Below are 21,046 nucleotides of genomic sequence, written 5' to 3'. Positions count from 1 at the left end.
AGACTGGATCATATCAAACACAGTAGTAGATACTAATTCGTTTGTAATTTTTGGAAATGATAAATAGGGATCATCTTTTTCCCCAAAACATAAATCCACAGCCAGTTTGTGAATTCTGCATTTACACAGCCGCAGAAATATTTATTGCCACACCGTCATACAAAACATAAAATCGAATACAAACCTAGACGCGCATCGTATTTGCGTTGTCTTGTTGCTACAAATCACCAATCTTTCAAGTATCAGAATCATCATCCATGCCCCGCAGGAATGCATTGGTATAACTAGCTATTCCCGCTTTCAAGCATGTGGTACTCATTAACCTACTGTCTTTATGATCCTAAGAGCCTTATTGGCCATCCATGCCATGGCACAACCATTTCACTTATTATACCTTCAGATCACTAATCCTAGTCTTCAAGTCCATTCCTCTTCCTTCTCGTTCTCGACAACTTCTTTCCTCGGGAAAATGACTCAAAGGATGCCGGAGGGTTCCATTTTCTGTACATACAATCCTTTGCACCATCCCTAACACATCGCTCATCTTTGGCCTCAACTTTGGGCTTCGCATTAGACACTTGTTTGCAACTGCAGACAATTCCATCGCCTGTTTTAAACAGTAATTATCGTCTATCTTTGGATCTATGATCAAGTGAAACTTCTTGGCATCGGATGTGTATGGTTTGACCCACTCCAATAGCTTCTGCTCTTTTCTCGGACGGTTCCTGTCCATTGGTTGACGGCCAGTGATTAGCTCATAAAGAACAACACCGTAGCTCCAGATATCACTCTTGGCTGTAAGGCGTCCAGTTTGTATGTACTCTGGTGCTGCATATCCCATAGTTCCAACAATCTGTTCCGTTTATGTTCGAGAGAATCAGATTAAATCTGAAGAACCGTCAATAGAGGGAAGCAATCATGCATAATTAAAACCCTGATAGAGCACTCACTACCAATAAAAACTTCATAAGTGGACATTATTAACATTGAAATATGAATTAAATGAAACATATCCAAAATTTTATCCTCAGTTTTTTAATGCAGATGTTTTAATCTCCATGAAACAAACCATTAGATTATGCCTGTGTCCTGATGTCCAACTTTTGCAAGTCCATACAACCACCACTCGACACGAATCAAGTTATTTCCTCCAAATAGGTCAATCATGGCCATCCTGGGCAAGTCAAATCCTTACCCCTAGGTTTACAAAGTTTTTTGACATGTTAATTGACACTTCAGTTGTGCACAACTTGGAAACGACAAAGGAAAGAATCAGACAATCTAGTGCCAAGTTTTGTTCAGCATTTCACTGTGGACAACACATCATCCACAAAGGAACAGGTATGCAGTAATAGCCATGCTTGCAGAATATCCTGGTGGAGCATTTCCCAAATGCTCCATTCTTGTTGCAAGACTATTTCAATAAGCCATTTCTCTAGGCCATTCTTTCAGCCCTCTTTTTGGACTTCCTACAACTCTCATTTCTCCTGAAATCTGGTACTCTAAATATGATATAAAGGGTAATAAAATGTGGGCCTTGAGCCGCTAACAAAGAAAAATGTTTCGTAGATTTAAACTCATTGTTCATGTTTCATCATGAACATATGAAAAGTGGTCGTCGACTAGGATCAGGTGCCCTTCCCCTGTAAACTATCTTGATTGAGATCTTGCTAAAACTTCCTTAAATATCTGAACAAATGCAGAAATAATCACATAAAAAGCCTTAGATGGCAACTGTGAAAGCTCAACAAAACTGGGATGAAAAGTTCAAGAAGCAAGATCTTAATGTTAACATTGTACAAGATATACTACAATGACAAGTTATCTAAATGTAATGAAATTGTGCATACCGCTGTTGAAACATGACTTAACCCATCTGTTGGTCCTTGTCTAGCCAAACCAAAGTCAGATAATTTTGCATTCCAGTGTGCATCCAAGAGGATGTTAGATGTCTTTAGATCTCGAAAAATTATCTGTACATCATGAATTCAGTATTAAGCAAGTGTTGTAGGGGCAATGAGTATCTTCTTTAGTAACAAATGACAATGGTAAGCTAGACATAACCAAATGAATACCAAAAATTGATGTTTCTTCTTCAGTGGCTTGTACTAAACAAGTAACAAACATGTTGGACTTTGGGTCACTATATTTGTATAGGCATAAGAAATAAACTACGGTGAGGTAAATGCAAGGAAGAAACTTGCTTTATAAATTTACAGTATATAAGATCAAGGATATGACTGTTACTTTTGGTGCCCTGACTAATAAAGAATTGCTGCTAACCATTTATTTATTGCATTTGCTGAAGTATTATAAAGACAGTTCCTCAGAATTCTCAGAAGACAAATCTACATGAGTATTTGTAGAGAAAATGCAAATGAAAAATATATATATCCTCCAGTGACAATCACAACATCACACAGACAGAGAACCCATAGAGTTATATTGATATGAAGTCTTCCAACAATGCACTTCAATGATGCTCTTTAAAGAATGGAAGTTTTGACTTTACTGCTTGCATATTCCTCACTTAACATGAAGCTAGCCATGATTGAGAAGTTTGCACACATACATGTCCTTACCAATTTCTGTACAGAAGGCAGGCAGGCATGCACACTTATAAATACATATATATGTAATTTAGTGTTTATATGTACTTCCAAAGGTAATAACAGGTGTATGGTATATTTCCCAGATTATGCTTCTACTTCAAAATCCTAATGTCAATTCCTTAATTTTCATAATTCAATTCTCCATCTGCTATCTCTTATGGTTCTAGTGAATTCATCATTGCCCCCATGTTGCATTTTGTTGCAACAATGAATTAATATTATCGCTCTTTTTCATGTTCAGCTTCATTGCAATAAGATGACAATAATGTGATCTTTTGGGCAATGAAATGTTGTAAACATGTTTAAGCATCAGAAATGTAAATGGAAGCATTTGACATGTATATCTATTACTATTCTAAAATATTGCAGCATCGCCCATGATGTACTTTTTGACATGAAAGCTTTATTTGGAGAGTATGTTGTAAGCAATCTTTGAAACAGTGATTTTATATGTATTACTACCTACAAACCTTTCACATTTCTTTTGTCAAAGCCCTAAAAACTTGTTCAAAGCCACTTCAAATAATAAGAATATAGTAAGATGTGCCATTTTGCTATACCACTAAGAAGCTGCATATCAGTTTGCAGTTAAATTGCAGAAATGAGAGATGGAATGAGGAGAAAGAAGAGCACCTGAAATTCTCCTCCTTCGTGCAAGTATGTCAAGCCATTAGCAGCATCAAGTGCTATTTTAAGTCTAATGGGCCACGATAGAGTTGTGATGGAGCGAATTGATAAATGATCTTCCACACTTCTGTTAGGCATAAACTCATAAATGAGAAGTCGTTGAATTCCTCTTTCATCATTTTCAGCACAGTAGCCAATTAGTTTTACAAGATTTGGATGTTCAACCACCCCAAGAACATCCACTTCAGTTAACCATTCCTTGTGTCCCTGAAAAGCAATATGATATCATCAGTAGCTAGTTGTTTCTTTTAGGTAATTACCAGCAATGACATGGATCTAAAAAATAAGGATGGGATTCACAAGGTAAGAATAAGATACATTAGATCCAAAAAAAAAAAAGAGGTATTTCAGACCATGCTTAAATTAAGTCATCAAAAACAGTGTTCTAACCATGCAAAAATTCATAAAGATAAGTATAATTCTCAAGGAAGCTTCTAAATTAAATAGACAGCTTCCCCAGTATACCCTTGCACATACTCTAGATTGCCGTAATCATTGGTTAGTCCCCCTACAACCGAAACTTCTGTCTTTCTCCCACAAGGGGATGTTATGGGACATATTAACCTATGGGAATATTTAACAAGTTTGCATTTGTCGAACCCATTTCATGACAAAATAATACAGACAACAACAACAACAGCCATGACATGAGGTGGCCTTGGGAAGAAATTGTACACATGACCCTTTTTTCTCATAAATTTTACAGTGCTACTATTCACTTTACTTCACACAAGGTGTTGATCTTAATGAGTGTTAGTACTGAAGCATTTATGTCAGCATACTAATTCAATGATTTTGGAATCAAATGGCCCAAAATGCTTAAACTCAAGTTAATGTTAGTAAATCTCTCTAGCCCGATATACCAAGCCCTGTACATAGAGTGTTCTCACGCTCTAGTATGCAGCATGTGTTGACCAACCCAATAGTGGCATTAGGACATGTGTCGCTACCTTGTCTTATCAATTACACTGGGATCCACACACCATATTCTGATATCAATTTTCATGATCCAAATTCCAAACCAACATGCCTACTTGACACATCAACATGATGATCCTGCAACCACATAGTCCAAATATTTAGGCTGAAGTTACCAATAGTGATACATTTATTCTTATAAAACATTGCAACATTATCCCACATCCAGTGTGAGATCAATCGAGGTATAACCATCAATCTTACTGCTGAATTAGAATAACAATCGACACATCAATGTTTAGGCCGAAGTTACTGGTAGTAATGCATTTATCCTTATCACGATTCATTTTTTCTCAATATTACAATGGTATCTAGCTTGCATTAAACACAAATTTGCTTCCAACAAAAGTAAATTGTTTAATCAGGAAGTTGATATTTTTGATATAAACCACACGCATTGCAGATCTTGTAGATGCCCAACAAATGTGATTTCCTAAAGCAACACCAACAACACCGCGAAATTTTTAGAACTATTATATGGCAGCCAAAAAACATTTCAGATTAAAAGGAAAAAGTCTTGGCAATATCAGATAAAAGAACTGCAAGTATCTTGCCTGGAGGCCTCCACGGCTCAATTGTTTTACTGCAACATCAAGCGTTGTACGTGGATCGTTGGAACTCTGGATTATACCTTTATAAACACATCCGAACCCGCCTTCTCCAATCATTAGTGAGCGGCTAAAGTTCCGTGTAGCGTGTTTCAGTTCTTCGAAGGTGAAAATTCTGAAATTGTTTCGTCTCTGGGACAAGCTAGCGAACCGGGACCTTCCTACCGAAAAATCACTCATGTCTGATGAAGAGTTGAAGTCAGATTCAGATACTCTCCTATCACGATCTGTTGATCTACTGCTATTTGATCTAGTTGAGGCAGACTTCCTAGACTGGGGCACCATCTTCTCCCCATTCAAAAACTGAAAGCAGTTCATCCGCATCTAAATGCCCCAAAGTTCTGTTATGCAATTCCAAGGTCATAAAATCTCATATCTACAAGAATAAACTTCTGTAACAATAAAACAGATCAGGCATATAAGAAGCTGTTTCAAGTACCAATTCCAAGTGAAACATAAAGATCGAAAACCAATACAGCATAAGAAGGTCTGTAATGTTTACCTCTAAAATCATTTACCCCATTCTTTCAATAAAACTAAAAGGAACCTTTTTCCTTGAGGGAGATTAGATAACTACGACGTTTTAGGCAGAAGTAACATGAACTAACAATGTAAAAAAAACACATGATTACAGGAAGCTCTACTAGGAATGATTAACTGAATGCCCAAAACTTGCTTCCTTGACCAGGAAAGAATCATCTTCTCCAACCCAATCAGAAGTTACATGAACTGACAGTGAGAACGCACTTGTTTTCTGGAAACTCTACCGTGAAAGATGAACTTCTTTAACGAGTAAAGAATTATCTACATCAACCCCAACCAAAAAACAATTGATCTAAATATGTGCAGAGAAAACCAAATAACATCAACAACAACAACAAGCCGCAGCATCCCAACTATTCGGGGGTCGGCAACAAAGCAGTACCCTTAAATCAAGATAATTCAAGAACAGCAAACGATATACTCAACCTATTCTATTAAGTAATCTATCTAAAACCCATATGTTTCCTTTTCACCAAAACTGCCATAACTTTCGAGATTCACAAGCAAAGAACTTTATGCCACGAAACAACAGCGAAACGAAAAGCATCAATAAATTCCGTCACCAACCCGCGTCAGAAAACACATCACGTAGACCAAGAACTGTAATCTTTCGGTGAGGAACAAATCGACGAGGTGCGAGAATATAGTACACAAGCAGAGGGAAAGAGGAAACATCAAAATACATGAATATCAAGGAACGAACCGAAGAGGATTCACGATCTTGCCGAAGAGGACAGCTTTGCTACTTTGTGAGGCCGAGAGAGTATTGAGCGTCGGACAGTGGGCGAGCCACTCGTGATGAAAGACAATGAAGGAGAGGAGGGAGTTTGGTGGCGACAAGGAAGTCAGTGTCCGGTAGCTAAGCGTCGGCTCACCCACCAAGCGATGCCTCACCTCACCTTTCCCTTTCCGAGGGGGGAAATCCGAGGGTTGAGGAAGGTGAGACGACGACACTCGATACCAACAACGGGCGCGCCATCACGATGCAACGGGAGACAAGATTCTTGGATTAGATTCGGTGGGCATCCCGATATCCGCTACAAACGGAAGGTTGATTATAACGGACACCCAAATCGCTTTCCGGCGTTTATAACGGACCGCATAAGGAGAGCAGCGACCACAAGCGTTGGAATAACGGACTGTTACAAACACTTCAATATAGTTTATAACGGATTTAATGGGTGTGGGCTTCACAGGCTTAATTGTTGGCACGGGTAGCTGAATTCATTAAAAAGATCAACCATTTATTTGAATTAAATTGATGAATAGTTTCATATATTTGAAATTAATTATGCTTATCTCATCAAAGTAGTCTTCTTTTAACTTATGCTTATCTCTCTATCATTTAGCACACAGAAATAAAATAAGAAGCAGTATTCCTGCCATAATTATGAACAGTACAAGTGATGGATTACATGAGGATAACTAATGAAGAAAAGAAGAATACTGAAACATCACTATCATCTTAAACAGCCAAAAATGGATCATTCATTGCCTAATAATGATAATTTAATCATTGCTCATTGTCGTCGTATCAAATCAAACATAGGAGTAGCCTAATGAGTCATGGATCAAAAGTCAAAACTCAATTAAAAAAAGGTGTTGTTTTCACAAAGTCAACTGATGAGCCATCTCAAAAGTCAGATCTGTAGAAAAAAAAAGATTAAAAGTAATAAACTTATTCAAAATCTATAATTCACCAAGAAATGAATAACCTAATTTATTATAAAATATTTATTTTGAGGAGATGTGTCATATTTAATTACTAGAGATCTTATTTATTTATCATAGGTTTTCATAGTTTATAAGAATTCATGAAAATGAAATTAATTCTACCCAACCAACAACATCCGCAAAGTATGAATACTAGTGAGATTATCCAGCAGTCAACTCTTCCGGTACTGATGCTGATACTATAATGCACAAACCATGTGCTACTGAGCTAATTGGATATAGATTGCAGTATCTTACTGCATGATTCATCGTGATGGATTCGATTATAGCATTAAAGGTTGAATCAATACCATTAATACATGTTTCTTCTTCTTCTTCCTCCGTCGATTGTTACCATTGAAGTCCATAATTCCAAACAATAGAACCTTTTTGCCACTGAATATGTTTGCATACATGTATGAGAGTACCACAAGATTGGATCACCAGATTGGGGTGTGCTTAATGAAGCGCAGGTCGACCGAGGACGGAGGTTAACGCTAAACAGGGACTGTCCTGCCGTAAGGAGCAGGGGAGGAGGTGTCCTGCTCCTCTTCGTTCTCGCCGGACATTTCCTCCAGCGATTTGCCCTTCGACTCGGGCACCAGGAAGGTAAAGATGAGGCCCACAAGATTGGATGCCGCGAGCACGAAGAGCGCGTTGCGGACGCCGATGCCGGCAGGGTACCCCTTGTCCCGCTTCGTCGGATCCCGGCTCTGCGCCGCGTACAGGAATCCGAAGGCGCCCACGATGGCCCCGGCCTTGCCCGCGGCTGCCGAGATGCCGTGGCATGTGGACCGCAGCCGCGCCGGGAAGATCTCCGCCGGCACAATGAAGGTGGTGCTGTTGGGCCCGAAGTTGGCGAAGAAGAAGGTGAACCCGTACATGACGACGAAGCCGATGTGGTTGCCCGAGGTGGTCCAGTGATGGTAGGGGATGGCGAGGCCGAGCATGAACACGGTCATGAAGAAGAAGCCCATGAGCTGGATGGCGAACCGGCCCATGGTGTCGATGAAGGCGACGGTGAACCAGTAGCCCGGCACGGTGCCGCAGAGCGCGATGAGCGTCTGCGCCCGGGCGATCCGGAACACCTCCTCGATGGCGTTCATGGTGGCCGCCTTGGGGATCCACCCGATGGCGCTGAAGATGTCCTTCTGGAAGAGATTCTGGCTGTAGAAGGCGATGTCGAGGAGGAACCAGGTGGTGGTGGTGCCGACGAGGTGGACGCCGTGCCGGCGGGCGAACTCCCTGGAGAAGAGGCCGAAGCTGTTGGCCTCCTTCATGGTCAGCTGCTCGACCTTCTCCTGCTCCTCCAAGATCTCCACCTGGAGGACCTTCGACATGTCCGCGGCCGCCTGCTTCGCGTTCTTGGCGACCAGGGCGGTGTATCGCGCGGTCTCGGGCATCTTCATCCGCCAGTAGTATGTCAGGGCCGCCGGCGCCGCACCGAGCATGAGGATGATGCGCCAGATGTAGTCGGCCTCCGGCACGGTGGAGCCGGCACGGTCAACGGCGTAGGTCGGCGCATCGAAGTGGTTCTTAAAAGCGGCAGAGACCACGATGGCGACGATCCCGCCGGCGAGGATGCCGAAGCCCTGCATGGCGAAGACGGCGGCGATGAACGCGCCGCGGGTCTTCTTGTTGGCGTACTCCGACATGATGGTGGCGGAAAGCGGGTAGTCGCCGCCGATGCCAAAGCCGAGCCAGAAGCGGAAGAAGCAGAGCGTGGCCACGACGCCCTTGGCGGTGTGGCCGAAGGAGAGGCCGGAGGCGACGGAGCAGATGACCATGAGCATGAGGGTCATGCCGTAGACCTTCTTGCGGCCGAGCTTATCACCGAGCCACCCAAAGAAGAGCTGGCCGGTGAGGGTGCCGCAGAAGGCGACACCATTCACAGCGGCAGCCACGTTGGGCGGGAGCGTCCCGGGCGACGCCGAGCTGGGGTCGAAGTAGTAGATGCGACCGAGGAGCTTGGTGACGAGGGAGATGCAGAAGAGGTCGTAGGCGTCGGTGAAGAAGCCCATGCCGGCGATGACTATGGCCGTGAAGTGGTACCACTGCGTCTTGGCGACATCCAGAGCATTGAGGACTTGGAGCTGATCTCCTGCCATTGTTGCCGCGCTTCGTCCTCCTTCCTACTTCCTTCTCAACACATCCAACTGCAAGTAGTGGTAGCACGTCGCATCAGTACAAAACGATTCCTAAATGGCGTAGAATTCATAATGAAATCATAATGAAATCCTTCAGAAAATTCCTCTCTGTTTCAGAAATCAAATCAACACAGCAGACACGAGCCAGAAAGACAAGCAGAAAGAGTTCCCAACATCCCGTCACAGACACCGTAACAACACCCTTTGAAGGGAAAAAGCATGTAGAAGAGGAGAACCACAAAGTTGGGCGGTCGAAGGGTCAGGGATTCCTCCTCAAAAGGTAGAATCCAGAAACAACGAATAGGAATATTCTCGTCATGGCACCATCGTTGACTACTCAAAAACACAAAAGAGAGGGAGAGAGGTCATAAAGCCACAAAACAGACATAAACTAAGATCATGAAATGGTGATCAAAACTCCATGCGATTTAACTTGACTAAAATCATCAGAAAAGACTCTCTGCATGGAGTACATCTGGACACAAGAGTGTCAGCAAGGGACGTACGTGGGAGACGTTCAACTACCTTCTCCGTAAGAGGAGGGGGAGGAGGAGGAGGAGATGAAGCCGAGGTCAGGTTGCAGACAGCCGGAGAGGGGAGAGCAGTGGAAGTCGAAGGTGGGAGGAGGGAGGTATTAATTGGCATCGGGACTCGCGGGGGCGAAGGCATCTCCGGGTATATTCGCTTGCGTTCGCGGCGGTCAACGCTTCCCCGTGCTTGCGAGGAGAAGGGGCCCACAAAAGAAAACAGCTCATCTCTGTTCCCACGTTGCTTTCGTGCTTCCTCAGGATGGGGATATTTTAGTCATTTTGCGTATTCGAAGTTGACCAGTACACTTCACGTTTGGAAGTCGGGAGGGGTATTTTAGTCATATCGAGTATTGGATATTGGACGGCCGTCTATCTTTGACTACCCACCTTCCATAGTGGCGGAAGTAGTGATTGCCATTTCCCAATTGACGCGTTTCTTGACCTTCTCCTCTCTTGAAACATCAAAAATGGAGACACAGATTATTTGTTGCTAAAGCTTCTCTTCTCTCTCGCTTTCTCTGTGCAGCCACACCAATAGTTTAGTGTAATGGACCAGCGAGATTAAGCATCGCATTTATTATGTGTATGTTCAACTATGGAAGATTAAACAATGACAATACAAGTTTATATAAATAGAAGATATACTCTTTAATCAACTCTTCTCATAAAGAACACTTTGGTTAAGTTGTCTGTATCCCTCCAGTTTTCTCAGATACGACCAATGCATTTGTTTACACGGCAGTCGGCAGTCAGTGAATACAACTAGTAATGATAATATATTCTTGTGTCCCTGAAGCCTGTGTGATCTTACAAATCATATCTGTATCAAAGTTCACAGGAACAATAGAAGAATATCCCATGGAGTTATTGACACCAACTTGGATCATAGCTGATTGAAGATGTTTAAGTATATTACTTTGATTAATAATGCAAAGAAATGCAAGTCATTTATTAGTATCTCATATCATTTTTTTATAATAATTAATCTAAAACTTTGATTCCTTATGTGTACATGGAAGAGATATACAGAAAGAATGCAGAGAAATGCAAGTCAATCATTCTATCTCATATCAATCATGCAGAGACAAAAAACACCATTCTATATATCATATCAATCTCTTATAATAATTTGTCAAAGGAGGAAGCGTGGTTGACTTTTCATCTCTGCCTCCATCTCAAATGATTGACGAAACACTGTCGATATGTTTATACAACTTTAAGCTTAAAGATTGCTTGCATCATTTTGGCATCATAGTGTAGGCTGTGAGATCATTTGCAATCGAAAAGCCAAATCGGAAGAATGTTTTGATTTTTCATCAGTGCCTTCATGAACAGAAGAAACATGGTCAGATGATTAATCAAGAGTCAAAACGATCTCAATATCTTTGACAAAGCTGTGTTGGGAGACAAAATCCACAACTTTTGACTACAGCAGCCACGATTTCCACAAAGACATGCTTAAGCCACACTCTGTATCTTTGAAGCTTACTTCCTTCACCAAGTGAACTAAACCTGCACAAGCAAAATGCGAGAGACAAGTGAGAAAATGTTCAAGCAAGTTGGGAAGGAAGAACAAGAGAGCTGTGTGCTGATAGATAACCTTCAAACGAAGGTACAAGAAAAAAAAGTCAAGCTCCACATTTTTGACCAATCTCTCCAAAATGAAACTAAAGAAGGTGGTCCAACGTTGTGGCTAAATAACTTCAACACATAGCACAAGTCAAGCTCGGACAGAACTCCTCGCAGGAAACTACAAGAGGGTTACCTTTAAAGAGCCATGAGAAGCCAACTTCTCCTTTCTCAAGTCTCAAAGCTGACATTGCTTTCTGCTTTCTGGATCACGCATGGGTGGGTAGACAAGCACAGTATGGCTCAGAGCCTTCACAAGAAACTGTTGGTGCAGTGGATAGTGTCACTGTTCCTTGAAGCACAGGGACAAAACTCAAGGAGTTCCGTTAGTCAAAGTCACAGACTTATGCCTCCATGCGTGCATGGAGAGAACTCCATCTTAAACTAATGTTTGAGGAACTACAAATCCGTGGAAGTAAGCAAAAGTCACCCATCTTGTTCTCCTTCATCCCAAGGGAAGATGCTTGGGATATACTTGGACTAGCAGATTAGAACATGATCATGAAGGATATTTGTTTGGTATTCAGATATGAAGTGGTGTACTAATTTGGCACAGTATAGAATTAACCTGAATTGTGCTTGAAGGGTTATATGCACTGCACTTTTACATGGACTGTCAACAAAGCTTCATTCAAAGAGCATGAGATTCTGTACTCTCTCTCTCTCTCTCTCTCTCTCTCTTTGTAGAGCAAGAGTAATACTTAGGAAGGCTTGGATTCTGGCTGGGAAATGTGCTGCGTGAATGAATGAAACATGCAGAGCAAGTGTTGGAGATGGGCTTACTTTGCAAACAGGGAAGATGTAGAAATGTTACTGAGTTGTTCCATGTGAGTCCACTACTTCTGATGATGAAGAAACAGAATCAGATGATACCCACACAGTGTCTAATTCATTGCACTTGTTCTTAGAGTTTGTATGTGAACCTTTTGCATCAGTTGTTCATGAGCAATGCTGACAAGATCTCATTTAAATTCATCAGCATATTGCACAAGTTAGGCATATGATGATAATTCTTGGTCTATATATCAACATTGATATCTAAAACCATCTGTCCAAAAGAAATGTAAGCTCATCAGAGAATCTATATTTTCACTTCTAAAATAGATTGACAGGACTTAGCATGCAAGCGGAGCTGCCACTGTTCTGATAAGATTACCATCAGTATGTCAATCATAGAACAGAACTCTTATCATGTCAGTATCTCAAAAAAGCTGGTTCTTTGAACACACACAAAATTGTTATGCAGCAAACCCTACATTCCCCTTGATGTGTTCCAAACTATAATTCCTGCTCTTTTGCCACCCATCACATCTGAGGTCCCACCGAATTTTCTAACACATTCTGGAGTTTTGAAGCGTAAAGCAATGTTGAGGAAGCTTCCCTGTGGATATGAGGAGTGGTTTCAGAGCATTCTGAGTCAAGAATTCTGAGGGCTATAATGCTTATTTGATGGTCATGGATTTCCCACATTGAAGTGTTCTACTTCTAATCTGGAAGTTTGAAGGTCATGTTCTATTTTATTTAGTTTTGTACTTTTTTTGTGAGGATCATTGGACTTATCTGTTCAGTCTCATAGCTGATGCCAAAAAAAAAAAAAAGGTTCAGCTGCTAATGACAACTGAATTGAGCAGTCAATAACTTTGAAATGTGTCATTTTTTTTTCCTTTTTTTCCCATAAAAGCCTTTTGTTTGGATCTGAAAAACTATTTCTAGTCTTACTTGTGAAAATTAAATAAGTTCATGCTGTGGTCATCCAATCCGAAGAAAAAATTATTTTTTTCACAGGTATGAAAAAATTATATCAATTTTTATTTATTTTTATTATATTAAATGATGTACGAAACACTCTGATATAAATTTGAACATGATACATATCAATCATACAATGATACACTAACCATTCAGATAAAACTAACTGAAATAAATTCGAACATGATACATATCAATCATACAATGACATACTAACCACTAAGAAATTTAAAGAATTAACTATAAAAAATGATAGAAGAAGAAATTTAAAGAGAAAGAAACAAAATATAAAAATATAAAATAAATAAAAAGAGGGAAAAAAAAAAAGTAGAGGTCTTTTTCTTTCTCCTAAAAAACTCTAATTCTTTCTTCTTAGTTTTTTTATAAGTTTGTCTCCCCTATGATCCACAAGCATGTAAGAACAAGACTAATCATGTAAGATGAGTGATGTTACATGTAATATTTATGCTTTATAGACTCTATTTGATTTGGACTATATATGACTTGAGTGTATGAATACGTATGAGATCAAGAAACGGGTTTGAGAAATGCCCACCCGATACTGTAGGATTCGGGTCCGGAGCCACCCTTAGATAACCCGACCCGGAGAAACTATAACTAACGTTCTCGGTCCGTTGAAAGGAGGAGAAGGGGAGTTGGCCGCTTTGACTGGCCGTTCTTCCGCCCCTTCTTTCTGGTTCCCTCCTCCATGGCCGCTCAATCTGCTTTCACTGAGCCACTTCTCTCCACATGGACGCCCCGACGCTCCTCTTGCTCCCCCCTTCTTCTTCCCCCTCTGTTCGCCCTCTTTCTCCCTCTTCCTCCTCGCAACCATCGCCGCCTCCGCCTCCTCCTCGGCGTCCAAGCATCTCCTATCGCATCGGCATCTCGATCACCGATGCCTCTTCACAGCAGGCGAGAGACGACGCGTGGTCCTGCCTGGTCATCCTCCTCACATTCTGGTTCTTCGGTACGCCCATCTTTGCGATTGTTGCCTAAATCATGATCCTCTACGAGGATGGTACTGATGTTCTGAGCCGGCAGCCTCCATGACGTTGATCCTCGGTTTCTATGGCTCCTCCAACCTCGTCTTGGGCCCGAATTCCTCCCGGATTCTGCGGGCCAATTCATGGTTCGTGCAGGATATACAGGTCGGCAGGCACCAGATCCTTCGCCTCGATGCCCCGCTTCGATGGTTTACATCGTGCTTTTTGCAGGTTAAAGCGGAAGAGGGGTTGAGGCTCGTCCCGACGCTGTATGGGTTTCTTGAGCCTCCGCCGCTCGACGTATTGACGACGTGGTCGGAGAACCGAAACGTGTCCATGCCATCCAACTTCCTCCAGGCAAGACTCGATGGATGTTTCTTTAGGCTTATAATTGCTTTCCGCATGCTTGTTTCAATAACAGGAGAGTGTGGGTTACATGATGCAGGAATGGATATACTATCTCAACGAGGGTGCTCAAGTCGAGATTACTTACAGCGTGAAATCACATGGCACATACCCATTGATCCTCGTCATCGCGCAAGGTGATTAGCATCTTGTCTTTTATCTCAATAACACAAGTTTAACCAGCGAAGCTTACAATTGTGTGGCTCAGATTTTTGTTAGAATTTAGTATAAAAGGCCATGACACCTACTGAATCAAACATGTGGATTAATGTTCTCCAAAGTGGAAAATGGATGATAAGGAGCTATTATTAGTTATCCAGAAGCAAACGGGCTGGAAGGTCAACAATTTAATATGATATCTTTAATATCATGAGTTCATGACCACAAATCACTCCCAGAGAAAATTTTTTCATCTCTTGGTAAATAGTGTCATCTATTCTTTAGTAACTATGAAGTGCCATGAACCACAGCACTAGGATACCAACCCCTGAAGCTGCATGAGGAATGCAACCACCTCATTTTTGTAGATTTCATAGGATGATCCCAAGCTTGAACCCTTGTAGGAGCTGATAGAAAATTTAGTTGCATGAACTTCTTTTTTCACTCTTTTTATTCCTTTGGTACCTTCACAAGAAAAGAAAAGTTCTGAAACATCCTCATCCTCTTGCTTTTGGCCATGAATAATTGCATGTTTGATGACACTTGTTAATATCTAAAGATGTCCTTCGTGTACAAACATCGGGCATTTGTCCCCTCATGATGTCAGTAACATTAAATCACGATCAGGTAATTATAAAATAGCATTGTTGTTTTATGCATCATTTTCTAGTAAACAATGAGAACAAGCCTTAATATCCCAGCTATTCTTTCATTTAGGAAAAGATATTGTTGTTAGGCACCATATTAGATTGTTATTGTCCTGGTAATATGATCTTATATTTAGTCGTAACAAAGGGAAACAGCTGAAATTTGAGTCGGTCTGTGTAACACAATCATCTACAATCATTTCTAGAGTGTAATTGATAAATGTAACTTAATGATCATTCACATTTTATAAATCTATATGGCTTATAAATGGATCTACCTTGTTTTAGGCAAATTGGAGAGTCACATGGATACCATTTTTCAATTATATTCACCTTCTAATTACTGTCTCAGTAGAAAATAGATATATTATTGCAGTTATATTTACTGTTCATCAGGTTGAAGCAAATTCTGATCAAGCACCCGGATCTAATGGCCAATACTTTTGTTTTAGGCAAGGACAACCTTGTTCAATGGATTGAGCAACCATCACATCCTAATACAACACTGTCATGGTCACTCATACATGGTAAGGCTCTTAAGCAATGACATTAAGAACTTTCTGATGGAGTTAGAAAGTTGATTGAATTTGACAATTCAATTACAGGTAATGGAAAAATTCAGCAGACTATTGACAAGCCTTCTGATTATTATATTGCTGTGGGTAATTTGAACAACATAGAAATCCAGGTACATATTGCATTTGCTAACTTTTATTTTACTTTATTTCATAATAGCACTCAATGAATTATCACAGTTTAGTCTGGAGAGTATCATGCTTTACTCTTGTGAAATATTTTATCATAGATTTGTAGATTCTACTAGTGTCCTTGTTTCTTACTGCAATTTTTGTCAGCTTGTACTTGAGGGCTTGAATGAGCAAATTGTTTTTCCTGCATTGGTGCTTTTGAGCAGTTTGAGCATGGGTAAATTCTGTGCATTCACTTGAGAAGCTGGAAAATCTTGCAAGTGGAGAGGGATATCACTCTAGCATCAGTTTGACCCTAGACAATTACTGCATTTCTGTAGTGTTCTTGAAATTATGAGGATTAAGTTCCTTCAAATTGCTAGGCAGATAATTCTGTAGGTATCGTGGTCTTTCAATCTTTATGTTCAACTTATTTTAATTCTGACTACTTAGACCACATTTTTTCTCAATCTTAACTGTTAACACCCCCATGAGTTCCAAAGATCAAATTTTTTATCAGGTCCTTCCAACCGCAAATTGCATATTAGGTGATTTTGCAGTCCAGGATTGTATGCTTTATGAAATCAGGCAGTTCAATGAAAATTCTCTCTCTCTCTATCTTTCTCTCTCTCATTCATGGAGAGACTTAATGAAGTTTTTCAGCTCTGAGCAACAAAATCAATATAGCATGATAAAAAAATTGCAACAAAATCCAAGTCATTGGGCTTCAACATATAGACCTTTTATTTCATAACTGTTTTAGGGACATAAAACAAAAACAGTCATAAAAAAGGAAATGGTTAAACTATCCTAAAATTAAAATAATCGTTAAATAAAAGAAATAGGTGAAACAGCTAGGAAATGGCTAAAATATTTAATCAAGTCAATGAAATTAAACCAATAAATTTGTGTTAAGCTATATTTAAGTGGAGAGGAGAAATTTTAAGTTTTTTTCTCTTTCAATGTTAACAAAAGACATTGTGACAAAGAAAATATATTTACCAGGAACCAAGGCAGCTGGTGTGTGTGGTATTAGCATCACAACTTTAAGACAGGTCAAGCTAACTTAACTGCATCTATGTTTCACAGCTATTCTTGATCTATCAGTACTTAATCCCTAATTCTTTGTTGTACTTGAATTGCATCTGTTTTGATAGTTATTTGAAACATAAAATTGAATATGATGCATATTAGCAATAGTGTTAAACTTCCTGATGAGTTCACTTTAGTTTTCTGCTTTTTCCATCTATATTAATCTCAGTGTGTATCTTGAATTATTTTTCCTCAAACATTGGTTTCTTGAAACAGGTTCAACTAACCTTCAGAATCCAGGCAGTCTTGTACAATACAACTGGGGCATATTACAAATGTTCACTACATCATAGGTTCTGTGCTTTGAAGTTGTCCTTACAAAGGGCCAATGTTGCAATTCTAACAACTCCAGCCCCAGACCCAGTAAAAGCCTCACCATTTGACTTTTTTTCTTATGCATATAGATGCTTCCTTCCAAGAATAGTCATTTTCCATTTGCATATTGAAGGAAATTCAAATGAATACAGACCTGTAGTGCTTCAAGTGCCTAAGTCATGCATCTAACATTAACTGATTGATTATGATGTTCGTACAGAGGATTTGCTCATGAACATTAGAATTAAAATAATTTAAAAACATAAGATAGCATGTAGCTCTTACCAGTCTCATTATCATCCAACTTTTCTGTGGCTTTAAATTTATTGTTCAATAGACTGAAGAGGAAATATGATGTTTTGTATATTTTGACTAAGCAATTGCAAGTCATAGCTACATCCATATATAATTTTAAAAGTGTCAACCTTACGAACTGAATTAAAGATTTTTCATTTGTTATTTCTTGATGGCATATAACTCATGATTTTCCCTATCTTATTGGAAAAGCTAATTAAGAAACAATATATTTATTTATTAGATGAAATGGCTCCACATCCTACATATTAGTTCTAACAACAGTTGTTTGGAGGATCAGCTCATGGTATTTCCCTGGCATTGCATTAGAGCTTTCTTCACAGAATACCAAATTGTTTCACAGTTCTTGTTCTTTATTTTTTGAATTTTTCACAAACTCATTTAGCTCTTAGTCTAAGTTGTGCTTAACTAATCATAGCTAATCCCGTGCAAGATATGGCTGCTGATTTTGTTCAGGATGCCAACTGAAAGTGTTTTTGGATAAAAGTAGTACTTGTTGCTGTGTCTCTCTCCCTCTCTTTTTCTCATTGTTTATAAACTTGAAGGGGTGGTTAACGGTCACCTATGCCCTTTAATTGCAACCTGGAATCTATGACCCCTGATCAGTGCATGCAGTTTCAAATGATGAATTACTTTCCTGCCAAGGGGAAAAATTATAAGTACCATGATCCCTTGATGTACTAGATTTGTTTAGTAGATCTTAAGTGATCTTATGAGTTGGTTCTTAAGTGCGAACATGTTGTTTCATCACTGGAAATGCCACATGAAACTTCTTGTTCAGAGGTACTAATGCATCATCTCATTAGACTATGCAGATTAGTGAATGGTATGTTAAGCTGTCATATGGGCCCCGGTGGATTACTTATTTTGCAGGATCAGGTAACTGTATCTACCTACTTGCCTATCTAACTTTCTATTATTCTGTAGTTATTCTTCAGTGATTTTTTTTTTTGGCTGGTGTAGGTCTGATGACTCTAATGATTTTCATGGCGTTCCAAATATTTAGCAGTCTACAGTGTGACACTCAAGAAAATACTACTCATCAAACAGCAGAGGTGACAACCGAGAGGCGTCCTCTGCTTGCTAACAAGGATGATGACAGTCAGAGCTTAGGATCATCCTATGAATCTGTCTCCCATGATGAGGAAGATATTGAAGAGCAGCCTGCGACAGGACCAGAGTTGCTTAAAGATGGGGAAATCAACAACTCCCAAGAGCTCTGCGCCATCTGCTGTGATGCTCCGAGGGATTGTTTCTTTCTTCCTTGTGGACACTGTGCCATGTGCTTTACATGTGGGACAAGGTAATGTTATTACAAATTCATTGAAATGGTTATGCCGTTGCCTTGAAGTTAATAATTTCCATCAAATTCAGAAATGAACTACCAGGGACTGATCAAGTATATCTTGATCATGCAGGATATTGGATGAGGCTGGCATATGTCCCATCTGCCGGAGGAAGTTGAAGAAAGTGAGGAAAATTTTTGCAGTTTGAAGTGAATGGGTGATAATATGCCCCACTCGCAATTCCACGCGGTAATATAATTTGCATGCCCTGTTATTGTAGTGGTTGGCTTGAGATCATCCTAAGCACATAAGTTGGAAACCTCATTGTGCTGCTTCTTAATAAGATTGCATCTCAATCCTACTTGGTGGAAAAGGCTAGACGTTACATGAAGTTTAAACTCTAAAGACTAAAATGTTGTTCAGATCCTCTTAGTGATCAGGATAAAGTTAAACACATGGTGATTATAGTTTGACAGGCCTAATATAATATGATGTATAACTATAATCAATGCCTTTTCACTGTGTATTTTGTTTTCAAGAGCTCTAAGTTGGAATTTTTGTCTGCTCCACTGCTGCTATTTATGTTTCTGGTAGATGATAAGTTTTTTCAAAGTTATATCATTGCTCCTATTCCCTAATTTTTCAAAGTCCTAAGTCTCAATTACTTATGATTAGTTACATGAATATTTTATCATCATTGAGACCGGTAAAAATATTTGATAATTCTACATTATCATATATTTTTTATATATAGTTAAAGCTCCATTCACAGAAAAACTATATGGGTGGGAAAGGTTATCCTTACTACACACAGGAAAAGCATGCATGCTCATATATTTTACTGATGAATAAAAGTATTATAAAATCAATTAAATTGTGTTATCTATTGCTACATCATTTAGTATTGACTTGGATCTTGATTTTAATTCATCTACATGAACCAAACATCAATTAGATTGGATTTCTATCTCTGATACAGATTTAGATCCCAACAATAAGCCAAACGTCCAGTTTTGTTTTAGAAAAAGAATATTTTGGTATTCTGTAACACTTATCTTTGTTAAAATCCCGTCCACCTTTAACCAAATCACCGACCGTAAAATCGAACCGGGATCGGTTTCCTACCACACATTGACCAAGCCGAGACGATCAAGTATAAATTTCATCAGCAGCGTCGCACCAATCAACAAGCAGCCAACCGAAGCAATGGCTGAAGCCTCGCACTAGCGGGACCCGTATATCTCAGCCTGTCATTACGCGGTAGACAAGGGTGGGTGAGTCAGTGTAGGTACATAAGAAGTGATACTCAAATAGAAGCATAGCTTCTCATGGCGGGAAAAGTCGTTGGAGACGGTTTAAACGAGTACTTTTCCGAAATAGCCCCTTTCTTATCGACTTACTACATCTCGCTCCTCGAACAATTCCATGTGCCCCATTTTCTTGATTCATGACCCACATCTTAAGATTTTTCGATGTTCTGCCTCTGCGGCTACCCCCATCGTTTCCGTCGTTGACATCCTTCGCAAGCCCCCAAGTGCCGGCTCTTGCGATGCCTCCGACATGGCCACGGCGAGAGCCTTGGCGGTCTCTTCGGTTAGAGCCCGTTGGCATTCTGCAACCGAGATCCATAAGAGAGGAGCGATCCGACCATACTCGCCGATGTCCTGTTCGTCGATTCGTTCAAGCCCTTCTCTGTAGTGCAAGCAAAAGGCGGCCGCGAAGTGGTGATAGAAAGACCAAGCACGCATAGCGGTCGGTGGCTGAGGCAGTAGGGTTTGGAGTCGTCATTGAAGCTGGAAAATAATTGGGCAAGAAACCAGTGCAGATCTCCAAATCGCGACGAAGATTGTGAGCCTCCACCGCCTTCAGTTACAACCATTTCTTGGGAGAGATGATGACGATGTCATGATCTTGGGAAAATGCATCATTAATTGAGGGCTTAGCCATCATAAGGGGATA

The 21,046-nt window shown here is 40.2% G+C and overlaps 2 protein-coding genes and 1 pseudogene across 7 annotated transcripts; 1 reads left to right on the top strand and 2 right to left on the bottom strand.

Annotated features, from left to right (window-relative positions):
* Window positions 1-11: 11 nt before the first annotated feature.
* On the bottom strand, window positions 12-6,386 carry LOC135581318 (serine/threonine-protein kinase PCRK1-like). Of its 5 annotated transcripts, none has more exons than XM_065180058.1 (5): window positions 5,996-6,386; window positions 4,832-5,226; window positions 3,246-3,506; window positions 1,851-1,973; window positions 12-853 (listed from the first exon to the last, which is right to left on the bottom strand). In XM_065180058.1, the coding sequence occupies exons 2-5, from the start codon at window positions 5,207-5,209 to the stop codon at window positions 389-391; spliced, it is 1,227 nt and encodes a 408-aa protein (XP_065036130.1). In that variant the 5' UTR covers window positions 5,210-5,226; window positions 5,996-6,386; the 3' UTR covers window positions 12-388. The 5 variants fall into 5 exon arrangements, with proteins under 5 accessions (XP_065036130.1, XP_065036131.1, XP_065036134.1 ...); XM_065180059.1 differs by having other exon boundaries at window positions 6,132-6,386; XM_065180062.1 differs by having other exon boundaries at window positions 4,832-5,277; window positions 6,132-6,368.
* A 1,020-nt stretch (window positions 6,387-7,406) lies between these two features.
* On the bottom strand, window positions 7,407-9,978 carry LOC103982351 (probable inorganic phosphate transporter 1-8; annotated as a pseudogene).
* Window positions 9,979-13,899: 3,921 nt separating this feature from the next.
* Window positions 13,900-19,656, top strand: LOC103982352 (E3 ubiquitin-protein ligase APD2). Of its 2 annotated transcripts, none has more exons than XM_009399263.3 (10): window positions 13,900-14,166; window positions 14,241-14,347; window positions 14,414-14,539; window positions 14,628-14,724; window positions 15,846-15,920; window positions 15,999-16,081; window positions 17,388-17,534; window positions 18,617-18,680; window positions 18,765-19,104; window positions 19,220-19,656. In XM_009399263.3, the coding sequence occupies exons 1-10, from the start codon at window positions 13,947-13,949 to the stop codon at window positions 19,293-19,295; spliced, it is 1,335 nt and encodes a 444-aa protein (XP_009397538.2). In that variant the 5' UTR covers window positions 13,900-13,946; the 3' UTR covers window positions 19,296-19,656. The 2 variants fall into 2 exon arrangements, with proteins under 2 accessions (XP_009397538.2, XP_009397537.2); XM_009399262.3 differs by having other exon boundaries at window positions 13,901-14,166; window positions 18,608-18,680.
* The last annotated feature ends 1,390 nt before the right edge of the window (window positions 19,657-21,046 follow it).

Source organism: Musa acuminata, chromosome BXJ1-4 (assembly GCF_036884655.1).
Source record: "Musa acuminata AAA Group cultivar baxijiao chromosome BXJ1-4, Cavendish_Baxijiao_AAA, whole genome shotgun sequence".
Classification (NCBI taxonomy): domain Eukaryota; kingdom Viridiplantae; phylum Streptophyta; class Magnoliopsida; order Zingiberales; family Musaceae; genus Musa; species Musa acuminata.
The sequence above is the reverse complement of the archived record's forward strand: the minus strand, read 5'-3'. Positions and strand labels throughout refer to the sequence as shown.

Excerpts from the sequence above, each read along its gene's own strand:
- LOC103982352 (XM_009399262.3), top strand. The coding sequence starts at position 13,947 with ATGGACGCCCCGACGCTCCTCTTGCTCCCCCCTTCTTCTTCCCCCTCT. Across the intron at positions 14,725-15,845 it reads GATCCTCGTCATCGCGCAAG|GCAAGGACAACCTTGTTCAA; the intron begins GTGATTAGCATC and ends CTTTTGTTTTAG. Across the intron at positions 17,535-18,607 it reads CAACTCCAGCCCCAGACCCA|ACTATGCAGATTAGTGAATG; the intron begins GTAAAAGCCTCA and ends TCATCTCATTAG.
- LOC135581318 (XM_065180058.1), bottom strand. The coding sequence starts at position 5,209 with ATGCGGATGAACTGCTTTCAGTTTTTGAATGGGGAGAAGATGGTGCCC. Across the intron at positions 1,974-3,245 it reads ACGAAGGAGGAGAATTTCAG|ATAATTTTTCGAGATCTAAA; the intron begins GTGCTCTTCTTT and ends CATGATGTACAG. Across the intron at positions 854-1,850 it reads TAAGTCATGTTTCAACAGCG|ATTGTTGGAACTATGGGATA; the intron begins GTATGCACAATT and ends TAAACGGAACAG.